General features: G+C 41.5%; 1 protein-coding gene across 1 annotated transcript in view; it reads right to left on the bottom strand.

Moving 5' to 3' along the window:
* The window catches only part of DDR2 (discoidin domain receptor tyrosine kinase 2), a 686,650-nt gene that overhangs the window by 311,444 nt on the left and 351,345 nt on the right, over positions 1-23,861 (bottom strand). Inside the window, exons 7-9 of the mRNA XM_085654795.1 lie at positions 21,504-21,687; positions 8,392-8,635; positions 6,087-6,149 (exon numbers count right to left, since the gene is read on the bottom strand). Of these exons, the coding sequence (XP_085510921.1) occupies positions 6,087-6,149; positions 8,392-8,635; positions 21,504-21,687 (491 nt within the window). The remainder of the gene's footprint in view (positions 1-6,086; positions 6,150-8,391; positions 8,636-21,503; positions 21,688-23,861) is intronic.

Here is a 23,861-nt window from a genome sequence, read left to right on the forward strand (position 1 = left end):
TCCTGATGCTGCTCTGGGTCCTGGCAATCTCTGCTTTTTTCCACTCATCAAGCTACACTATTTACATAGGGCCTATTACACACCAGAGCTGATGTGGAAGTTTGGGTCTGGGGTGCCCTTGGTGTACTGAAGATTTAGGGACTTACATAAGATATGGGAATGCCCCAAGGTTGTGCAGTAAAGGGAACAGATTGGACAGGAACTGGGTTAGGTAAAGGGTAGACTGGTACAGCTTACCTACCCAGCTGGCTTTGCTGGGTCTGGTTGAGGAGGCGCTCAAGGTAAGAGGCTGATGTTGAGGATTGAATGTATGGTGGCTAAACTAGACATAGTCAGCAGGTGGATCTCCAGAAAGACTCTCGGGCACTATATCACTATATCAATGGAAAGTACTTTGCTTGGTCACCGACTCTCTTCTACATGAGTGCTGTGTTGACTATGGGATTATGGTGACATGTTTTGACTTCCTATATAACTCAATACAAATTCTTATACAAAAAAAGCTAACGCAAAGTGAAATTTTACAATTTTACACTCATCTTGTCCCACTGATGTTCAGTTTGCTTATATGGAGCAGAATTTTTGCCTTATCATCTTAATATGATAGAGACATCTAGCTGCAGATTCCTTATTTTAGAATCCTCCCCAGGCACCAAACTGGATCTGAAAATGTTCACAGTAGTAACTTTGTGCGTCATTAGACAGCACTGAGTGACTCGGTAACGACGTCGTCTCCCACATGTGACGTCAAGGGAGTCAATATAAGCCCTCCCCCAATGTGCTGACATCAGTCCCTTCTTTTCTGTTCTCACAACACGGATCTGCACTGCAGTTCCTCCGGCCCTTTTCCGGCCTACTCAATGTTTTGTTTGTGTATGGAGCAGTGTGCCTTTTTCTACCCTTCTTCAGTGTCCTAGGGCTCAGGCCTTGTGAGTCCTGTGGACGACCAATGTCCACCACGGATCCTCACTCGGTTTGCATGTGGTGCCTGGGTGAGCACCATGACTTCGAAGAGTGCCACTCCTGTCTCCGCCACATGAAGCTCCTTGTGACGTGGATGTCACAGGCACCGAAGTCTTCTCGTCGTCCTCAGTCGTCTGAGCTCCACAGGCCGACTGCACATGCGCTTTCTGAGCTGTTCTCTTGTGCGTCATTCTCCCTCGATATCTGGAGGTAAGTCTCTGCATTGCCGGTCGAAGTTACGGCGCCGGCCCACTGCCTTCGTTGTCTACTGCTTGTCCCCGCTTTTCTGTTGAGGTGTCAGGGCGTGAGTCTGCCCTTCGTGTCCACCTATCCAGGGGCCAGGGTGCCTTTGACCAAGTTGAGACAATGTTCTCAATCTCTTCATTCTATTCTTGGGTCATCACCTCCCTCTGAAGTGCCCTTGGGTCCCATGGAGGTGCATGAGGTCGTGCATGTGACCCTGCAGGTGGGTTCTCCCCGGCTTCAGGTTGGCCTCTGTTGTCTGACGCCTTAGAGATGCCGGTGCACAGCCCGTCGAGGCTCCCACCTTTGCCTTCCGGTCGGCCAACGCCAGTGTCAGCATCAGGGTCTTCTTTGCTGGCTCCCTTAGTGGTGGTGTCAACACAGATTGACGCTCCTTCTGATGTCAAGGCGTCGACTGGCTTTGGTTACGCATCGGAAGTGGCGCCGATGGAGCTGACCGTCTCAGACTTCCTTCCTGGAGGTGAGTTCTGCTCTGGTGGGCATGCTCAATTGAGCTTCAATCGTCCTGGATTTGCAACTTCCTACTGTGGAATTGTCAACAGACTCTTGAATTTGTGTTCTATGCCCTGGCCAGTCTAAAGTTGAGCCTGTAATTCCTTATTGTGACTGTCTTTTCGATATTCTGTTAGGTGCTTGGGCTAAACCGGAAACAGGACTCCCTGTGGGTCGCTCTATTTCTCAGGCATCACCCTGCCCACGGATCTCCCTCCTGTCTCCTTCAACATCCCTCTACTAGGGGCTTTGTAGTTCAGGCAGCTTTAGCCACTTAAAATATAGATTTTCTCCCTACTGTCCCAACGGAACGAGAGACCAGGAAATTTGAAGTTTGTGGTAGAAGTATTTTCTCTTCTTCTAGATCTGCCCTGAGATCTCCGTAGACTTCTTGCGTCCCCGCCCGCTTCTACCATGCTTTGTGGCACTCCGTGGAACACCTCTTGCCCTTCCTTCTGGAGGAAGCCTGAAATACTCTTTTTCAATTGGTTCGGGATGGGCAACAACTGTCCACACTCAGCATCCACTGTGGTATAGATACCACTGATTCTGATGGCCAGGCTGTGGCCTCTTCCATAGCCTTACGTCAGTGTGCATGGTTGCGAACTTCCAGGTTTTTGGTGGCTTTGCAAGCTACTTTGATTGACATGCCTTTTGATGACACATTCCTTTTTTTGTGCGCATGCCGGATCAGCTTTACGCCGGTTCACAGAAAGTCATAGTCGTGCAGAGTCTTAACTTTGTTGTTGTACTGGGTTTGTAGGGAAAATTGTTTTTCATTGTTTCAGCTTCATAGAGTGGAATGCTTCTCTCCCTCCTACGGTTACACCCGGTGTGGTGCCCTGCTTGCTGCAGGTGCTTTTCTTCTAATTATTCTATCAGTGACAGATTTAGTCTCCAGCCCACTGGAACAGATCTTACTTTGCGGCCTCATGAGGGCCTGTTATTACAGCTTCCTTTTGCTACTTAATTCTTTCTACCCTAGTACTTACTCTATGTCGGGTATGTTGTTTCATTGTGCGGATGGACTATAGCCTTGTCCCCTGTTATTTGAGGACCTTATTTTGTATGCCTCAGGGGCATCTTGTGAGCTACCTATACACTCTACTTTATCATGCTCCTGCGTCTGTTAATCTTCATCAGTTTGGTGTTCTTTGTATCTGTTTTTATCATTTAGATCACAGCCACTACTGTTGCTTCCTGTGCGAGGGGGTTTATACATATCTGCCATCGCACCCATGGGGTGGGTGTTGCGTCTGCTGTTCTTTTCAGTTCTGTTACCCTGGGACCCACTCCCTTTGGTTTTTGGTACCCTTCTTTCACAGGAGCCTGGGTTTGCCTTTCTTTCCTGTATCTTTCTTCCTCGTAGGTGGAGATACTGTTCTCTTCCTCACAGCTCCATATGTCACTCCCGCCTTTTGTGGCATCGTTTTTCTATGTGGTGGACTACTCTCCTTTTGCCATCCTCCTTTGGGAGAGGTTCCGTTACCGCCCCTTTTTTGGTGGAGGTCTTTTTTTTTGGACATATCATATCTTCTGTCCAACTATGTATTTCTGCTGCGTATGCACTGTCCTCCAATGTGGGGGCTTTCCCCCCTCCTGGGGCTTGTTCCTCTTATACTTTGTACTCTCAGTTTTCGTGTAGAGCTTTGGTTTGGTGTATTAACTGTTTCTCAAGTTTCCATGAAGCGTTGGTCAGGTTTCTCACCTCTTTCTCAAGCCTCCATGGGTTGGACAATGTGTGATTGTCTACATCAACTATGTATTGTCTTTAGTCTCTGCCAGCTCTTTTGTTTTACCCTGGAGGTCTTCCTCTTCTTCTTTATGGCGGACTCCCATCTGTTTATTCTTCGTTTCACATGTTACCACCTGCTGGCACCCTCCCTCAGTATGTGGCGTTGGTTCTTGGACGGCTGCCCTTGTTTTCCTGTAGTGTGCAATACCCTTCACTTCCTACTCTTAGGTGGCAATGTGTTGATGTTTTTCCTGCTTGTCTTTCTGTCTTCACCTCAGTTACTGCCATAACTTTTTCTTTACAACAGTAGGATGTTTTATCTCTGTCCTCCAGTGATTACCTCTGTTCTTGGAGTACCCTTCATTCCTCCACTTCTCGTCCTCCCACTCACTGATGGAGGATGTGGCTAACCTTCGGTGGAGTGGATATTCTTTCGCTTATCCTGTATGACTTTGTGTGTCTACGGGAATTTCTATGTTTTTTCTATGCATATTTATCCTTATACATTTATCATAGGATGTATATGTCTCTGCATTTATATACCTATCTCTTGTATGAATCTTTAGTAGATGTCTTTTACTACTGGTTTCTATATGTGTGTGCTGTGCACATATGGTGCTCTGGCCTTCTATACATTATACGTCACTGCAGTTTACCTGCACCTTTCTTGATGACCTGGTTCAACCTCCTTGGTTTTACTTGTCTGTTTCCTTCCTTCTCTTCAGTGAGCATCTCCGTTACATTATTTTGCAGGATGCCTTTTATATCTTCAAGGTTCTCAATGTAAGACTGGCTTCTTTACCGTTCTTGTTGTTTCCTTGATACGCTCTTCAGCATTCATTGTTTTCTTTCTCTTTTCTCCATCATTCTATCATTGGAGGTTGATTTTTTCAAAATCCGTTTCCCAGGATAGTTTCCTAGATGATCGGTGGATGCTTTTTATTCATTGTAAGTATGTAAGCTGTGGTTGAGCACGCTGTGTATGCTCCTTCCATTTGGTTTTGAGCCTGGACTCTATGGACTACAGTCCTTGGTCCCTTTGCATTCCCTGATCTTAGGTAGCATTCCTTTTGCGGCTGCCTCTTTACTGGTTCTATACTGTCTTCTTAGGGTCTTATAGCTTTCTACTCCCTACGGGCTTCCCATAGTCCTTCTTGGACATCAGTCCTTTCAGTGAGCATCTTGCTTCATCTATCATTTTCGGATAGTTTGGTCCCTTTTTCTCTTTTGGACTGGCTTCTTCTCTTTGGGGATCATTTGTGAGGTCAGTTTGCAGCCCTCCTTCAAGGATGGCATTGCTGGGTATCTGATTCTAAGATAAGGAATCTGTGGCTAGATGTCTCTATTAGATGGACAAGTTCCTTACCCTCGGTAACGCCTTATCTGGTAGAGACAGGATCTAGCCGCAGATTCCTTATCAACCCACCCATCCTCCCCACTCTGCAAACTGAAGACCCTGTTGTCTCCTAGATCTCCTTTTTGCATACTACTACTGTTCATTCATTCTCTACTTGTTGATATAAGATTTTATCCTTTTTTGGCACACTGCTTCCAGAGACTGTTTCTCTAAGTGGCTCTGTGTTATTGGCGCGAAAATACTCATATAAGAAACTGAGGTCAGCGCATCATGGGAGGGCTTATATGGACTCTGTTGACATCACATTATGGAGACGACGTTGCTGTGGAGTCGCTCGACGCCCTATACTGATGCGCAGAGGTACTGCTGGGCAAATTTCCGGATCCAGTATGGCACCTGGGGAGGAGTCTAACATAAGGAATCTGTGGCTAGATCCTGTCTCTACCAGATAAGGCACTACCGAAGATAAGTAACTTGTCCATCATGACCTAAGTGCAGTTCTTCAAACTATAGTGACTTTGAATCCAATCCAAAAGGTGTCTCAAACCTCACACTACGAGTCTCACTTTCAAAGCTTTGTCTGTGAAATATACGAGTCATTTCTTTTTCATGGTTAGCATTAAATTTTCCAAGGGTGTTAGAGGAACAGCATGTAACTGCTCCTGGTACACTGCGCCTCACATCTGTGGAAGCAAACCGGTGCCTCTAGTGTCATACCTGATACCAGTGGCACAAAGGTGGTAGTATTAGATCCCATTTGGTTGGGGCCTTCTACAGTGTTGTCACTTTTTCTAGGGTGATAAAGGGTAAATAAAGTCCTATCCCGTGAGCATACTCTTCTTGAGTAGGTATTCTTGATCCAATGTAGCAGCAAATGGTGTACATTAGGTTTCTAACACCACAACTTCAAAAACATAGAACATGACTTTGTGGGAACGCTCTATCTAAGCAGGAAACAACAGAGGCTAAAGGAAAACTTAGTGTCCTGCCACTCTTCTGGTATCTAAATTTAAGTAACTTGGAACTAATATGGTGGAATAAAGGGCATTCCAGGAGTCAACATTTTTTTAAATTTCCCTCACTGTCAATATCAAAACTGCACATCTTCTAAGTGTGGCCTGATGTGGGTCTTGTTTGCTTCTAAATTGCCTTCTAAATCCTTAAGGCCTAAGGATTCGTTGATGCACAAGTAACAAACCCGTCTTTGCAAGAAGCTGCATGCATGACACTGTGAACTTATTATTTGATAAAGAATAATTTTAAACCATGGCATACCGTATGTAGTGGGGGCACCTGGGGCCTCAAGAGGACCTCCTGAATTGTTGTACATTGCTGCATCTGTACAAAAATGAAATGCAAAAAAAAGAAATGGGTAAGATATCCTGCTGTCCAATGGGAGTAGTAGGAGGAACGGTCTCAAAACCTAACCACAAGTGTAATATGGAAAACATCTTAAAATAATAAACATGAGTTATATTGAAACACTGCAGTATTATCGTTGTCTGTCAGAATTATATTCATAAACAGGGCCGGAGTTAATTAAGAATTGTTTAGAACTTCTGGGGTATAATCAACTGAGAAGGGCATGGCCAGTATAAACAATAATTTAGACTGTCATGGCAAGTGATAGACTCTTAACATGCTAACCTGTCTGGTGAACGTTCTGGAAGCAAGCCACTATGCACATGAGGCTGATAGGTTGATAGGAATTTGCACTTAAAGGTTCAGTGGTAGAGAACTGGAAACACAACTACAGGAACTAACATTCCTGTTGCCTAGCTCTTTGCCTTTACATTGATAGGACCAGTGAACAGCAATTAATCTAGCTTATTTTAAATATATCTATTGAAAGAGGAAATGCTGAGAGATAAGTCATATAATGTGCTATAGGTCTTTATCGCTCAATGACATGAAACTGCATCATCCAGCAAGTTGCCACAGGACACTAATCCTGACCATCCCTGATACCAAGTTGTTACCTTCCTATTTTTACAGGTTTAGACACGTCACAAAGCTCAATGCGCTGAATGAAATGGAATGCTGCTTGGAGAGCACCAATATGTTTGACCTGTGGGCTTGGTCTACCTGTCAGACTCGAGTGCAACTCAAAAACATACTTACTTAGGATCACTATTTGTGACACAAGTATACGTATCATGTGCCTAGGAGATCTATTCTGGACTTCTGTAGTGTCATTCTGGAAGTATGGAGGTGTGTCACACAATATTCCATAGGCAGGGTACAGTAAATACAAATTCAATAAGGTGTGTATTTCTTATCCACTTTAATAGCAATATCAGTAGCCTTAGTTGCAGTTCAGATTAAATATATTTTTGCAAGATGGCCCAGCAACCTTGCTGAAAGTTTGTGAGGAACATAGGAAATATTGAGATCTACTAAATATAGTGTAAAAGACTGCAGTTAATTAGATAAACAAAATGTGATCAAGTTTCACATATCACTCGAGAAAATGTTCACTTGAAAACAGGAGTCATATACGCTATGGTGTCTAAAGATTACATCTTAATCTTTTTCTTAGAAGGGAAACATTATTATTCCTTGTTTTTGTGAGTATATACCATTTTTGTAGTTATTTAAAACAACTACAAAGCAGAGCAATAAATAGAATGAAACAAAAGAAAAGAAAATGAGATTCATATCTGGTGGAGTAGCAATATTCACGATTTGGCACTGTTATAAAAGGAATAAGATAATCTAACACTACAAACAGGTGGAATTTTTCTAATGCTTTTTAGGAGCACAAACGATCATCCTAGGAAGTGACATGTAAAAGCCATAAAACCAATGAAAGAAAATCATAGACCAATTCATTATTAAAATAAAATACAAATCTGTTAATCACAGTGTCAATGCCTGCTTTCTCAGAGGGACTACCCCCCCATATATACATTTTTGTTTTAGTTTTGCAGAAACACTCTTCATGAATTTAATCAATATAAATCTGTTCCTTGGTTTGTGTAACTAAGGTCTAAGCTGAAGACCTTGGACTCCCTTTCATAGCACCTAGAATCCCCTTAGCGAGTATAGAGACTGCTAATGCCTCAGCAACATATGTTTCTGATTCACTTATTTGCCATTCTGCCTAATATAGACACAGATCTTTAGCCTTGTGGCAATGCTTTTAGTCTAGGATTGACAGATTTTGCCAACACACCAGCTGACCTCTGTGACCATATGTACGCATAGAACTGTGCCACTATCTTCAGAGCACAAAGTTTGAGTCACGACACAACTCAGAATTCAGCGTGTCCACAGTGTGTGAGAAATCCTGGTGCTTATGGTTCTAACATTATCATTAACAAATGTCAGGACACTTCATTGCTTTTAAATGTCACACCATTTTATCTCAGCGAAAGGACACACCTCTTCAATGTCACAACATGAAAACATTGAATCGACATTGTACCAAACTGCAATCTAGCGATACTCAAGAATACCTATTGTAGTTTGATAAAAATGTTGTCTGCCCTCTAAACCCCAATACATTGCATGAAAATAGCACTTTGTGTAGTTCCACGGGCCTTTTGCGCCTGCTACTTCATCGGCACCAGCCACTTACCTGACTGGAAGGTGATTTCGCTGAACATCATCCAGGTATCTGCAAAGTGATACTGGCACTTAATGGCACTGGCCATGCGATTGTGCAGCAGCACAGTGACGAAGCGGGCACTGGGGTTGGCATCATCGAGAACCAAGCTGGCAGTGATGGAGTTTGACTCCCAATCATTGACCTCTGACCTAAAATAACACTGGACTTCCCTGAAGATCTTCACACCTTTGGTGAACATGTTATTGCAGTGGACCTGTAACATGGAGATTAGAGGGAAGAAGATAAATATGTAATGATAACAGATATTCATCAAGAATGGAGTGCAGCAGGGAGACAAAATGCCATGCAAACAGACTTGCCGCATGGAGAGTGGAGGGGAGACAAAATGCCATGAAATCATGCTATGTATAATGGAGATATGATAATAGGGTGAGATTCAACATGTTATGGGGCCAGAATTGCATCACAGAGATTGGAGGGGGATCTGAGAGACATATCATGAGAACATACCTGAGAGAGGGAAACAATATGTCTTGAGACCAGACTTGTAAGATAAAACTGAAGAGGGAGAGTGAGAACATGGGAACAGACCTGCATCATGAAGAATGGATTGGGTGGAGGGAGATAACACGTCACAAGAATAGACCTGCGCTCAGGAGATTTAAGGAGGAGAGAACAAGTCATGGGGTGGAAGACAACACGTCACAGGAACAGACCTGGGATCAGGAGTTAAAGTGAGGAGAGAACATGTCATGACAATGGACTTGCATCACAAAGATCGGAGTGGTATGGAGAAATAGAACATGTCATAGAAAACAGATCTTCATCCTAGTTATTGGCTGGGAAGTGAGACACCACATCCTCAAAAAATACCTTATTATGGAGATTGGAGAGGATGGAGGAAACATGCCATGAGAACACAGTAACCCTTTTCACAATGTCACACCTTAGAGAACACTACAGAACACATCAATGTTTACTTTTTAGGGGCAGGAATTAACCAATGCAAGAAATGTGTTGCCCCAGCCCTAACAAGGTTAGCACAACCTGTACAGCCAACATTCAAAATGTATCAATCAAGCAAGCCACAGCAAGCAGCAGAAATTAAGACAGTTTTTAGCACAAAAATACATTTCACCATATCAACCTTATTTTAAGCGTGTGGTAATAAGCAGGCTCTGAGATAGCGAGTTCATGGCAATCTTTTACATGACAATATACTTGTTGCATAGTAGACCTGCCAGTGAATATAATGTATTTTTCCAAGTGACTTTCACTGTGGAAGGCAATGGTGACTAATAACTTTCGATGTGGAGAAAATAGATTTTTACAGCCATTTTGTGTGTGCTAAGGGGAGAAGATGATGGGATAGTTTTAGGATCCTTGAATTGTGAGAAATAGAATTCAATTGTTCTTTTCAAACTGAGATTTGTGGGCAAATACATTTAATGGGAAAAGCAAAACCACAAGTCCAAGAAAGAAAAGGCCTTTTGGTAAAAATGTGAGGACTTGCTGAAGCCACCACATAACATGGAGCCACTTAATAACCAAAAGTGAGGAACTCATAAGGAGATTTCTTATACGTTTGCTGTATTGCTGGGAAGGTAAAAAGGTTTCCGATGTCAGTATGTGGGACGTTTTCTCTGTATAACTGGGGAGGGGCAAACACATTTTGAAACAGACAAGTTTTCGCTGGCTAGTATGTTAATCATGGTAGTAGCGGATAGGAACATATGATAGGTAGTATGGTTGCTACTGAAAGAGGCAGTGGTCTAGATATTGAAGGTGATGAGTCACATGTAGCGGAAAAAGTAAATCTTGCGGATGTCAGAAGATAGGAACAGGACGGTGGAGCCAAAAGTATTGAATTGAAAATTCTTGTAATTTAGGATGCAAAGGGTTTAAAAGATTTAACTCTATATGGGAAACTTTGACCAATTATCTGAAACAACTTTGAACTCTTTCTATATGTACTGGTTGTCTTCACAGCATTGCTCTTCAGATGGTATTCATAGACCCATTTTGGCATCAAATAAACTGAATCAAATTGATTAGCTTTGAGAATGCTGTACACCGTACCGCTTACATTTGATGGCAAAAATATCTGCCTTGTTACTGTAAATGTAACTATTTTATGATATTATTCCATTTTTGTTTAGATTATTCGAAACTCAATATTTTTTTTAATGCAATGAAGAGTAAAAGGGAGGCGGTGTAAATATGCATTGTGATACTCTGGACTTGACCCAAAAAACGATCGCCCTATCAATCTTTTGGATTCATCAGTGAAAGTGATGAGTAGAATTTTACAAATGAGGCTTGGAGAATAGGCTGAGGATAATTCTCTCCTATCCCCAGTACAGTTTGGTTTTAGAAAGAGTTTAGGGACAATCGAGCAATGCATAAACTTTGATCTGCTGATAGGAAAATTTACCCGGGCCATACAAGGGTCCCTTTATCTTTGTTTTGCGGACCTAAGTAGTGCATTTGATCTAGTCAACCATTACATATTATGGTCAATACTGATTTCCATTGGTGCTCCTGCAGCTATTGTTCATTTTCTTGCACATCTTTACTTGAAGTTCTCAAGTAAAGTGCGCTATGGACCGCAGGGCGAATGCTCACCCACTTCAAATGTGGAAAGAAACATTCGGCAAGGGTGTGTTTTGTTCCTGTTACTATTCACACTTTTTATTAACGGGGTAGACTCTTTTTTACAGGCCATACAAACTGATGCCCCAAGTGTTGTCAGGCATCCTATACCAGTGTTATTATATGTTGATGACGCTGTGTTGTTATCTAGGACCCTACCTGGCCTCCAGAAATTGATGAGTACCTTTGCTGAGTTTATGGTTGCTAAGAGTTTGATGATTAATAAATCCAAAATGGTCACAATGATCTGCAGGCGCAAACCAAAAAACTGCAGAACCTTTTTTATTGATAACATGCCTATACTCGGGGTAAATTCTTTTAATTCTCTGGGAGTCCTCTTTACGAGCAATGGCTGTTAGGCCCAACAGGTTATTAATACTAAATCCAAAATGGCTAGAAATTCGAACTGAATTTTTACATTTTCACGTAAGTTGGGTAGCAGACCAATTAAAGAAATGGTAGAGATATACAAGGCCAGGGGGGTGTCCATCGCTCCCTATAGGGCCGGCCTTTGGGGTTATTCATGTAGTAAGCCATTGCAACTTGAGGAAAATTGTTTTATTGAACATTTACTCTGTCTTACCTCCTCTGCTTCCAATTTTATTGCTCACCAAGATTTGCTATTGGTCAAACCCTTACTTCTGTGGTTTTCTTTTTGGTCAAAAGTGGAGACTGGTTTTACCAAATCAATCACAGATTGTTTAAACCTGGATAATGCTTTTTGCCTGCCATGGCAGTAGTATATTAATTCCTATTTTAGTACCCTTTTCAAATTTTCTGTGTGTGGTGACCCTTTAACTGTTCTGAAACTTACTAAGAATTTGATTAAAGTTACCTTTTTCAGGAATAGGGTGGATCTCAGGACAGACTTGGGAATTATGAAAACTACAGTCTCTTTCTTTGGAGGAGGGATATCAGTATTATTTGTCTTGTGTAACTAATCAACATCGATATGTGCTGACTAGGTTTCCTCTCGGTATTGTGCACCACCTGGTAGCCTTCCCCTCTATGAAGGTATGCCCTTCAGAATCGACTCTTTGTCCATGTGATTGAGTGAGCAAGCAGAGCACAAAGAACATTAAGCTATTTAGTAGTTTTTATACAGGGTATTGACAGTACTATCTTAAACCCATCCTTGTTGCACAGAGTATTAGGAATTATAATGTGGTATTGCAGTTTTTTTATTTTTAAATGATCACTTAGGGCCCGATTCCGGTCTCGCTCGGAAAGTCTTACGGCCGTCCGTAGAGCTTTCCGAGCAACTAGAGCTCCTGGGCTCCGAGCGATAGAGTACAATTTGCTGCAGCGCTGATGGATTCGGGTCGCTCGGAGCCCCATAGAAGTCTATGGGACCCTGGTGTACATTGCGTCCCTAGGCTCCCAAAGACAATAAACGCGAGTACGCCTCGATCCCGCTCGCACCATGCATGCATGTGTCCCCTCCAGTGATCGAGTCGTAGGGGCCCGGGTGAAGGAGGGCCTGCTATGGATCCCCGAAGTCTGCTTCCCGGAGCTTTTTCGAGTCGGAGGCTCGACTCGATCCAGCTGCTTGGCGCGCACATTGTACTTGGTTGTCCGGTAATCCGCCCTGTTGCGCTGTGCGTGTTGGCCATGGCGGAGTCGTCCGGAGGGGATTGCTGACGCGTACGACTCGCTTGGAGCACGAGGCGATTATCGCATTGCACTTGCTTGCTCGTACAGCTGTACGAGTAACCCGGAAATCACGCGTACAACTTGGACTTGCTACTGATGGATGCCGTCAGGAGCGCTTCTGGGTGAGATCGGAATCGGGCCCTTAGTGTGTTTTAAAGTTGCTGTTTTTATTTTGAAGGCCATTAACTTAAGTAAGAATATTATTAGCTGTGGAATTAGTAAACAATGTATTAATGCTGGATTGTGGAATTTATGTACTATCTGGAATTATGCACTTTATTTTATTTATGTTATATTATGATGTTTTAATTATATTTATGCACTTTTGTGGCTGTTCAAACTAGCCAAATAAAGTTGAATTGACTGACTGCAGTCTTGATTATCTCTTGTCCTTTTTTCATTGTCAGTTGTTTTATATCTGTCACAGAAGATGACGACTTTGTTGGCTTTAAAAATAAAATACATTTTTAATTAGGCTCAGAGCAGAATCTTTCTTTACTAATAAACAGAACCAAACGCTGTTTACAGGACGAAGCAAAGCCACTATATAGTGTCCCTGAAAGGCCTCAAATCCATACTTAGGTAACAATTTGGTTTGAATTACAGAAAAGATTTGAGTGGCTCTGGGATCAAATTGTTTGACACGGATTGTCTTCACAGCAAAAGCCAAGGTAGAAGATATACTTCTTGAGGTTGAAATATCACACATGGCTACCAAACGCATGAAGCCCGAGTGTCCATCAATTGTGAGTGTGAGTGTTCAATTCGGATATTATCAGGAAACCAAGTGCCAGCTTTACAACAATTACAACTAAAGAGTAAAATTCTAGGTTTTTGATCAATTGACAATTATGTTCCAGCTCACACACTTACTTCTAAAGCCTGTAGAAACCTTTATAATCCTCGTATAGCACAATCTGAGTTTACTTTGTTGCCTCCATATTGCCGCACAGAAGTATTTTGGGAGCCAAACTTTGGAGGAAACATATAGCTTTTATAAGTTCTCTACTCGGATCCGCTATAAATAACGAATGGCTAGCACCAGTGCTAATATGCACCCCTGCTTTGGACCTTGGTTAGTGAACATCTTATTAGAAACAGAGAAATCACTTCCCAATTTTACACATAGCTGTTGGTATACATGCTTCAAATTGCACAAGGTAAAGATGGAGAAATGCCCCAGTCAACCGTCTTTTTCCACAGTAAGACTCTGTCAACACCATTGAAGGCCACCTTCTATTTAATAAAAGAAGCTAAAGTGACACTTTCAGTTACATTTATAAGGATCTGAATTTAATGCAGACTTGGAGGGTGGGCATTAAAGGCCGTCAAAGGTTGGGCTAGCAGGAGCATGGTTGCATATGTGTCTGAGATACTGATACTAAATCTACATGCCTTAGTTACCTAGGAACTAGTAGGAGAACTGACAGTGCACCCGGATGAACACTCTATTCCATAGCTAACTTATATCAGCAACACTCGGCCACAACTACACTTGCCTCTAACTAATTACTCTTAAAGATGTTAAGCTATGTAAAGCTAGGTTTACAGTGAACACAGCTTTCGACAGAAAGAATTCAGAGCTCACAAGCCAACAGTCAGGATCTACATACTGACTAACTGATTTATTTGGAGCATGGAGGACAGGGAACTCCACCACAAACATGGCAGAGGACCCTGTTCCCCAAACTGACGGTTTTCCTGCTCTATTTAGAGTCCAGTGCACCATCATGTTTCTGCCAGCAAAAACTATAGACCAACATCCCTTTGGAGTTAGGGCCATTGGTCTAAATTCCTTAGATCGTGTGCCTGTTGCAAGCGGATGGTCCAATATACTTTGTTCCTCTTAGGATCTACCAGGAAAAGTCTGGTGGTCCTGAACAGAAAAAAATAAAATATGACTCCTACATCCGAGGAAAAAACTACCTGTGTGTCAGGGTCATATTTTTTTCATGTTTCAAAATCAAACTCTCACTTTGGGAGTTTGTTTTTGAAAACCAAAACATGAAACAAGGCAATTTCTCAGCAAACTTACAATGCCTCCGGAGGATCCGCTGTGGCGGCAGCTCCTCTGAAGTGGCAACGGTCTCTGCCAGACAGCTGGAAAACTCGAAATATGGCAGGCTGTATTCTGCCAGAGCAGCTAAGTATATGACTTAACTGCCTCAGAAGAACAGTGTAATGCCAGCCAAACTGGGGCCCTATATCATGGCTCGGCGTGGAGACAAATCTAAATTGGGTTGGAAACCGGTATCAGTGAATGTTACTTCCTTAATTTATTATGAGGCTCATTTCAGGATGACTGAGCTTTCTTAGAATCAGATGATCTGTGTTCTGCTATATCCCTGCGATTCTTCCTCAAGTCAACCACCTACGCACTGTTTTTTGGACTTTTTACTCATGCCCCCTTTGTAAGTTCTTCCATCCAGTACTAGGTAAAGAAGGAGATTCGTGAAGAAAGACTTTTTTGTTTCCTTTATCTTATCGATTTGTCTGTAATGTAGTCTCAAGCTTTCATCCGGCTGTATTACAGCTGAGGAATTTTCTGGACTAGTGTATTTGAATTTGAAGGTTGGTTGCACTATCTGCCTGTGTGGTACTGAGCGAGAATGTTTTGTGCTGCCAGCCCAGGCGTTGCTCCTGATATGTTTGCACTTTTATTTATGGAGTGCATTCATAACTCTATTAATTGTCATTGACTTTGTATAGTGTATTGTATGTGTTATTTTTAATTTTATGTATCTAAGTTCTAACAGCTTCAGACAAAATAAACCTAATAAAACGACATAGTAATCATTTGAGGTAATGTGATAACTACATTCAATTTCCCCTCACCTAAGTTTTCCTCAAGGTCTACAAGCTTCTATCACCTTAGTCCCTTCCTGTCTAGACTGCCAACGTTATATACATCAGAGTCCCACTCTGCTTGATTCGCAAGCTGCAGAGAATTCAAATCCACCTGCAAGACAATTTCCTAATCTGCAACTCTGGACTTGAATTTCACCAGCTCTCTGGCTCGACAATGTATGTTGCACACTGAGCCATCCATACCACTAAACAACTTTCCATTCCATACAAACTCCCTACCTACTGTCAAACATGAGAGCAAGTATTGCATGGAAGGTTTGCATTATTATTAGACATTTGTGCAACAGCAGCACAAGCATATGTGTTGCAGCCAGGTCAATGCCCCATGCTTACAGCCTGTCTCAGACTTCAGAAATGTTACCTTTGCGTTGTGGCAGAGTAGAGGATATGTTCCGCTACGTACATTCTACCATACAATACAATAGGTTTTGCGGAGTACTTCAGTCCAGGAACTGCAGCATGGTGTGCTTTGCGACATGCAGCAATCTGGTAACCAGGATTCATGCCAGTGTGTTACATTGTCAACACTGCTGTAGTAAAGAGCTGCTTTTTACATACATGTTTTGTGGAAAACAAAGTCATATTGCATGAAAAGACAGCTTACATTAATTTTAAAGTAAAAAAAAAAAAGGCTAGGCCCTACTTCAGGTCAGTTGATTTTATATTGTTGTCTTACAAAGGGGCCACTTCTCAAAAGCAGGGAACAACACAGCAACAGCTTGGCAGCCAATTATTTGCTGTAGTGTATAGCCAGTGACTCCAAAAACAGTCTGGCTGCAGTACTCTCTGCCAGCAGCCATTCGTCACTCTAACAGGCTCTGGAGTTTCCACACTGGCGCAGGGCTTTTGCAGCAATAAACAGCTTCCCCCTTCAGTGGCCAGACCGCTCCAACATATTACAGACTGGCTTGTCCAGTTCTAAATTGCAGGTATTGGACTGCAGGACTGGTCTCATTAGTGGAAAGATCAGCTGAATAGCACCTTAGCACATCAGGGAGTAGTGACACAAAGAGAACATGATTCAATAATAAGAGATCCGACGTGCTAAAGGATTTTGCAAACACAAATCATGCGATTTGCAAAATCATCGGCTTCGCTATCACAAAATTCCTCTTTGGATTGTCCAAAACCAAAGTTTTTCTGACTAAAGAGGTTTTGAGACCCATACCAAATTGCAATTTGAAATGACCATCAAAGGGGTGTTCCTTCCAAACTGTGATTCGGTATGTAATCTATAAATAATTTGTGACTGCAATTCCGGTAGCAAGGAGTTGTACAGTTACCGACACCTCAAAGGAGGTGGTAACTGATTCACAAAGGGGAAGGAGGCCGCTTACCACTGCCTGCTCTTCCCGATGTTTTTCTAAATTGAAATTTATTTTTCAGCACCGCATGCTGCGATAACAAGAGATGGTCATCTGCTGTCCCTTGTAAGCCGCCAACCTTGTGTATGTGCCAATCACAAGGGATCACAAATTGTGACATGCCTAGTTAATATTGTTCTATTACTCCCTGCATATGGTAATTTTGCAAATTGTCCTAATAGGACATATGTCGGTTGGTAAATCAGATACTGGTCACAAAACGTATGTGTGAAATTTGTGCCCATTTAATGCGACCAGGTATATTCGCACATCGGACCAAAGTTTCTTAGTTTGAAGTGAGAAAACCTACTCTAATGTTTCCTCTAACTTAAATAATAACTCTTTCCAACAACTGAAGGAGGGTCAAAAGGGAATCTAGTTTGAATTTGGATGCTCTACCTGCTCTTTACAGTCTAATAATTCCTGCTATGGAGGGCATTTATCATAATTCTCCTAATGGCTCGGAAATTCTGGATTCACATTTTTCAGCATTTCGGAAGACATTTTGTTACTTCACAGACTGAACAGGGAATAAGGGAAATATGCCCTCCTTCCCCTGGCATAAGAGGGCTTTTAAAGATTCTAGCAGGATACATATGCCCACCTTTCAGAGATATAACATAGAGAATATAAAGGTAGCTAGGAAATCTTTCAACGTGTTTTTTTGTGAAAAACAAAGGGTGTGAGGAGAAACAGTGGGCCTATTTACTTAATGCAATTAGATCAAAAGACGTGAGCTTTATAGGAAAGTGTTGCCATGGTTGCCTTGCTCTTTCTAGCCCACCAGAGACTCACATGCTACCCAATAACTGGATTTAGTATTTTCTGCACTTTATGAGGGGTGTGAGATAGGCCTGTCTGTGGTAGGCGTGGTCTTTTTACACATTTTACATGAGATTGCTCATTGTCCTGATTTTGTAACCTTCTCCCTTGAAAAAGTAATGAAAGCCATCTCTAAAAAGTTGGGTGAAGATACTGGGAGAAATAAATTTCAAAGTAACCTTTATATATACGAGCATATATATGTAGTGGTTAATATAATTGCTCAGGAGGGCTCTATGCCCAACTTGTGGGTGGGTGCAGAAATCACTCCCATCCTCAAGAGAGGTAGTTTGTCTAATCTCAGGGACTACATTCCTCTAAGCTTGATTGACAGTTTACAAAAGGCTGGATTGAGGCTGATAAAGTACTTTCACATTTTTAGGCTGGTTTAGGAATAGTGTCAGTATTATTGACCAGGTCTTTGGGCTCCTGCTACTGGTATGGAACTATGTGACTTTGCGGGACAGGCTTCTATTTGTCCTTTGCTGCTTTAAAATGCCCTTTATTAGGAACGAAACCACAATAGCATAGACGGACCAAATCAGCATTTGTGTAGTGTCACAGTTTTCAGTACATTTGTACCTCAAGTATTACATCATTTCCTGGTGCGCCATTTTTGTGTTTATTACATATGTGAATACAACCGCTATGCCTTTTTGATTTACTACTAAGGCAGCCTTTGTCTCCACCCACTGACGTATGTAGATAAAACCTCTTGGGCTACCCCTACATGGAATGTAACGTTAAGGATGACCGCAAGAAGGCACAGCTATGATACACAAGGCTGGCTTGGCATTTATTATTTATTGCTCCTTCTCCTACAAGAAGTAGGTATATGAGGTCGAAGTAGGCCTATTGGCCGAGCTGGCACAACTTGACAAAGTAAGTGACCTGCGCTAGAGGGTTTTGTATGCTGACTTTTTCTAGTATGATTTACTTTTTGCTAACTTGTTAATGGCTTCTCTCTTATCTCTATACCCACAGCTTGTGACTATAGGATCCATCCGCCTCTAAGTTGCCCTATGGGGCCCTAGTAAGCCCCATTAGAAGATATCTGAAATCTCTGAATTAATCACCCGTCAAAAACCCAATTTATTAAGCCCCTAGTTTGGCATGGGGAATGCTCACCAATTTCGGTCACCATACTGCTTAGCATGGACTGTAGGTTTCACACGAGAGAGAAAAATATCTCTATGCATGTCATGTTTGTCTTTGTTTGTACATCTGCTATTGTGTGTGTATGTGCATATATATATATATCACTGAAAAAACCATAGGTTTCACACATGTTATAGTTAGGAATTAGCATTTAAAAAACCTTGCAAATTCACTTAAAAAACCATAGGTTTCACACATGTTATAGTTAGGTGGATATTTCACTCGTAAAAACCAAAGAAATTCCCCCGTTATAGTTAGTTCAGATAACTATAACTCGCGCGCCCGCAATCCACTGCACATGATGTCACATATTACATCACTCATGACATGGTCAGTGGCATCACTCATGACATCACTGATGACATCATCCTTGTGATAGAGTGGCGGTCGCGCGAGTTATAGTTATCTGAACTAACTATAACGGGGGAATTTCTTTGTTTTTTTACGAGTGAAATATCCACCTAACTATAACATGTGTGAAACCTATGGTTTTTTATGTGAATTTGCAAGGTTTTTTAAATGCTAATTCCTAACTATAACGTGTGTGAAACCTATGGTTTTTTCAGTGAATTTGTACGTTTTTTTAAATGCTAATTTATTTATGTATTTTTATTTTTTTTATATATTTATTTTACAATAAACTACGTATTATAAATTATTATTATTTTTTTTTGGTTTTCACCCTGCCCTTTTTTTTTTTTTTTAATTTTTTTGGGGGGGTTTTCCAGGGTGCGCGCTCCCCCGCGATTAAAAAAAAAAAAAAAAAAATGTTTGCCTTCGGGGTCCTTCAGGGACCCCCTGACAAAGGCTAGGGGGTCAGGAACTCTCTACCCTGCCCCCTTTTCACATTCGCCACCTTCCTTTTTCACTCTCGCACTGAAAACAAACAAAATGGCGGCCGACACTTCCTGATTTCGACCGATTCGAACGTTGACTAACATGTAACCACCAATCAGAATTACGCTCGCGCACGTTAGGGTGCTCGCACGGTGCTCGCACGGTGCGCGCACCCTGCGCGCGTATAGATATAAATATGCTTTTAAATGCTATTTTCTCCGGAAATACTGAGCAGATTTACACCAGACCTGCAAAAGGCACTTCCTTGACCTTATGGCTACCTCTCTGCCAAATTTCAAGCAATTCTGTTCAGCCGTTCGGGCTGTAGCTGCGACTAAAGGTCCTATGGAAAAATGCATGGGGAAAACGCGTTTTGGGACCCCCCTTTTTTCTCGGCCCCCGCTTGACGAATCACCCCGAGACTTTCAGGGTAGGAGCTGAACGGAGCGCCCCATTAGTTTTGAAAATTTCGCGAGGATTCGTCAACCGGTGCCAAAGTTATTCAAAATAGAGTTTTGAGATTTCCTATGGAAACACGGTCCTAACTATAACTATCTACTGGCGACCGCCAGTAGATAATATATATATGTATATATATATATATATATATATATATATATATATATATATATACACCATCATCTTCAAAACTGATTCTCCCGCCTCTTGTGCTGGTGAGCCCATTACGGGGTAGCGAACCCCCAATACTTCCACAGTCCTCTCATTTACAAGCAGAGAAAGCCAAGCCATGGCTTAATTCCTTCAGCGTGTGTTTATTTTAAATAAGCAGCAATAAACCCCCAACGTGTTTTGGAGTTTCCCGCTCCTTGCTCACAGGTCAGTTGTGTTTGCTTCACCATTACACATATACTTGTGACTACACCACAATCAAAGTAGGACTACCCGTTGGGTATTAATAGAGATGAAGAATTAGCAATCGATTTAGGGTAGAATTCTCATAAGACCTATTGGTTTTTCTGGTTTGAAGAGAGGTTCAGTGTAAATATTTCTGTGCAAATCTCGGAATGTAAGTTTGCTGTTATCCCTGCTTAGTCTACAAGTCCATATTCCTTAAAGTATGAACTCACATTTGTTACTCTACCTAATCCAGTGCTCCATCTTTGTGAAGATGAAATAGCATTTCCCACTGAAATGTATGCTCAAACGTTGTTTTTCTTTTACCAAAAAATTAATATGTTGTAATGGCGATAACAGCTATTTCACCAGAAAATGTTTAAACTGTTAAGTGAAGAGGCCGCTAGCTGTAGCAATATTTCTTGAGGTTCTTATCTTGTGTATTGGCTCCCTTTATATTCTCTTGGGAAGTTCCTTTCTTGCGTTTCATCAATACCCTCACTCTGCTCCCTCTCCCTATCCTCATCCCTTCTGCACCCAAATTATGCCACAAGTATGAAAAGCTACACATCCATCCTCTAGGTTCCTTTACTCCTTTCTCACCTGCGCACGTGCCATTCAATCCCTAACTTTGTTTAAGATACTTCCCTTCAAGGCATTACTTCCTTCCTCAATCGCCCTTCCATACAGACTCCAACTCTTCTTCGGCTACCCAAATTGTGTTATTATTTTAATCTCCACACAAAATTTCCACAAGTAAAGGCTACAGAAAATGGAAGGGAGACTTGATGTTAAACCACAATAGTGTTTATGATAGCTTATGATCTTTTAAGGATAATGAAGCCCTTTCGAGCAAACAAGGCTTATAATTAGTTTTGTATGTGATGCCCCTCTTCGTCCCCTTCTCCAAACCTTCATTGTAGTGAAGTTCCGAATGCGGTCAAACTCGAACATGATCTCTATGTAGCCGTTGGCTGCAGTCTCATTCCTCCATCCCACGTAGTCATAGCCAGGCCATACATGGTACTCATGGGTCTGTGTGAAGTCATCAAGACCAGAGACTCCATCCGTGAGCTGACCAAGTCCCTCGGTCATGCTTGGTAGAAAAAAGTAGCAAATCAAAAGAGCATGAATCTCTCCTCCTGCATACGTGAATAGCATGCATTTGTATGCTACATAGTGTGTTTGCCATGACAGTGAAAATAAATGTGGCACAATAACACATTATTTAGGGCAACTGTACTAATAAACGCACATCAGAGATTTTTAACTGTAGTGCAAAGGCCAAAGTCCAGTTAATTACCTCAGCAGAGTGGTAATATGAGAAAAACACAACTTCCTGCCTTGCAAATTGTTAGATGTTACAATTATTTTACACATCGGAACGACTTTTCAAAAAGTCACAAAGCCTCTGCAAAGTGATTTGTACCTCATAGCATAAATGTAATCACTAGATGCCTGATTTTGGCTAAATATCTTTTTTTATTGCTGTTTTTTTTTTTAACAAATACACATGGAAAATGTCTTGGCATAAACCACACATGCAGATGAACAGAAGTAACATGCTATTTATTATCGTTATTGAGTGATGTTCAGGCATCATAACCCATTTGAGGCTTCATCTCTTGTGAGTCTTGGCCACTTCCAATACTCAACAAAGCTAATAAATAACAAACATATTGCCCTCTTTATATTTAGTATATGTATATATGTTGGAGTTTCTACAGGATAGATTTGGCGCCCTTTGCCGAATTTTCACAAAACTTTCCCATAAAAGTTAAATCACCTCAGCTCATGGAAAGTATTGTGTGAATCCATCAAGCGGGGGGCCAGGAAAATCCTGAAAATTAATTAAAATAAAATATAAGGGGGCAGCATGAGCACACCCTGACCCCAAGGGGCGCGTTTGTGAGATCAGAAAAACTTTATTCGATTGTAAATAAACAATCATAAAAGTATGCATAAAAATAGAAAATACATTAAATCATAAAACTTTGATTAAAAATACATGATGCCCAGAGATTTACAAAAAATATACATTATAATATCATCCTTTTCCTAGTAAAAATAACTTTTTTCAAATACAGATTAAGTGTTGCAACACAAAGATGATTGTCCAGGCGTTGAATATCGTAAAATGCACGACGACATTGGCGATGTCCAATCATCCTTAAAAACGGCAATAATATAGTTCGCCTTTCTTGATTATAAAATTTACAAAACAATGCGACATGCATAGTACTTTGAGGAGAAATTTCATCACAAGGGCAGGGAGACAAATCGTGAGACCAATCATTGATTGTGGGGAAACTAACCAATCTGTGGAAAATACCGAATCTAAAACGACACAGTAAAAATCTATCATAATTACCCGGAACATGGGTCAAATAGGGTTGAATATTAAAAGAAGGTAAAACTAATTCATGTTGTAAGACAGTGGGTTTTAAGACCTCCACTGCACATCTTGTTGATTCTAAAAATGGCAAACCCTCTTTTTTAAGGTCCTTCCGTGAGATTGCTGAGATGTTAAGAGGATTTAAAAAGTAATCCAGTTTGCCTATGTCAGATAGGAATTTTCGTACATATCTCAGCCATGGTATCCTCATATGACCATCTGACTTTAAAACATCTAAAAGAATATCTCGATTAAGCTTAGGTTCTTCTTTTGACCATATCCTGTGCCATAATAATACGGGTTCTAGCTTAATGAGATCTGATATGAAAGAAAGTCCCAATTCTGTATGACAGTTATAATTGGAGGAACTCTTGGGGACCGCGAGGATAAACCTCAGGAAAGTATTTTCAACTACCTGAAGCGGGATAGGATTCACAAAGCCCCATATCCCACTACCATACATAGCGCCTGATACGCATTTAGCTTTATAAATTTTAATTAACTCTGCGGGTGGTCTAGTACCTAGTTTCCCTGCGAAGGACCTAAGGACAGCAGTCGAGCGAATCATCGCCTGTTTTTTTGCAACCAATGCCTCGCCCCAAGAGTCCTTTTGAGTAAATAAAATACCAAGGTAGGAAAATTGTTGCGTAAGAACCAACCGTTGACCTTCAATAAATATAGGCTTCTTTGGTTTTACATTTCTACCACAGTGCATGATAAATGTTTTTGCAATATTTACTTTTAAGCCCAATTCTGTCATAAAAAGGGCAAAACTAGCAACCACGCGCTGTAGTCCCAATTGAGTACGGGACATCAATACAGCATCGTCCGCATACATTAGTAGCGGAATCGGACGGCCAGCGATGCGCGGGGGA

Source organism: Triturus cristatus, chromosome 4_1, assembly GCF_964204655.1.
Source record: "Triturus cristatus chromosome 4_1, aTriCri1.1, whole genome shotgun sequence".
NCBI classification, from domain to species: domain Eukaryota; kingdom Metazoa; phylum Chordata; class Amphibia; order Caudata; family Salamandridae; genus Triturus; species Triturus cristatus.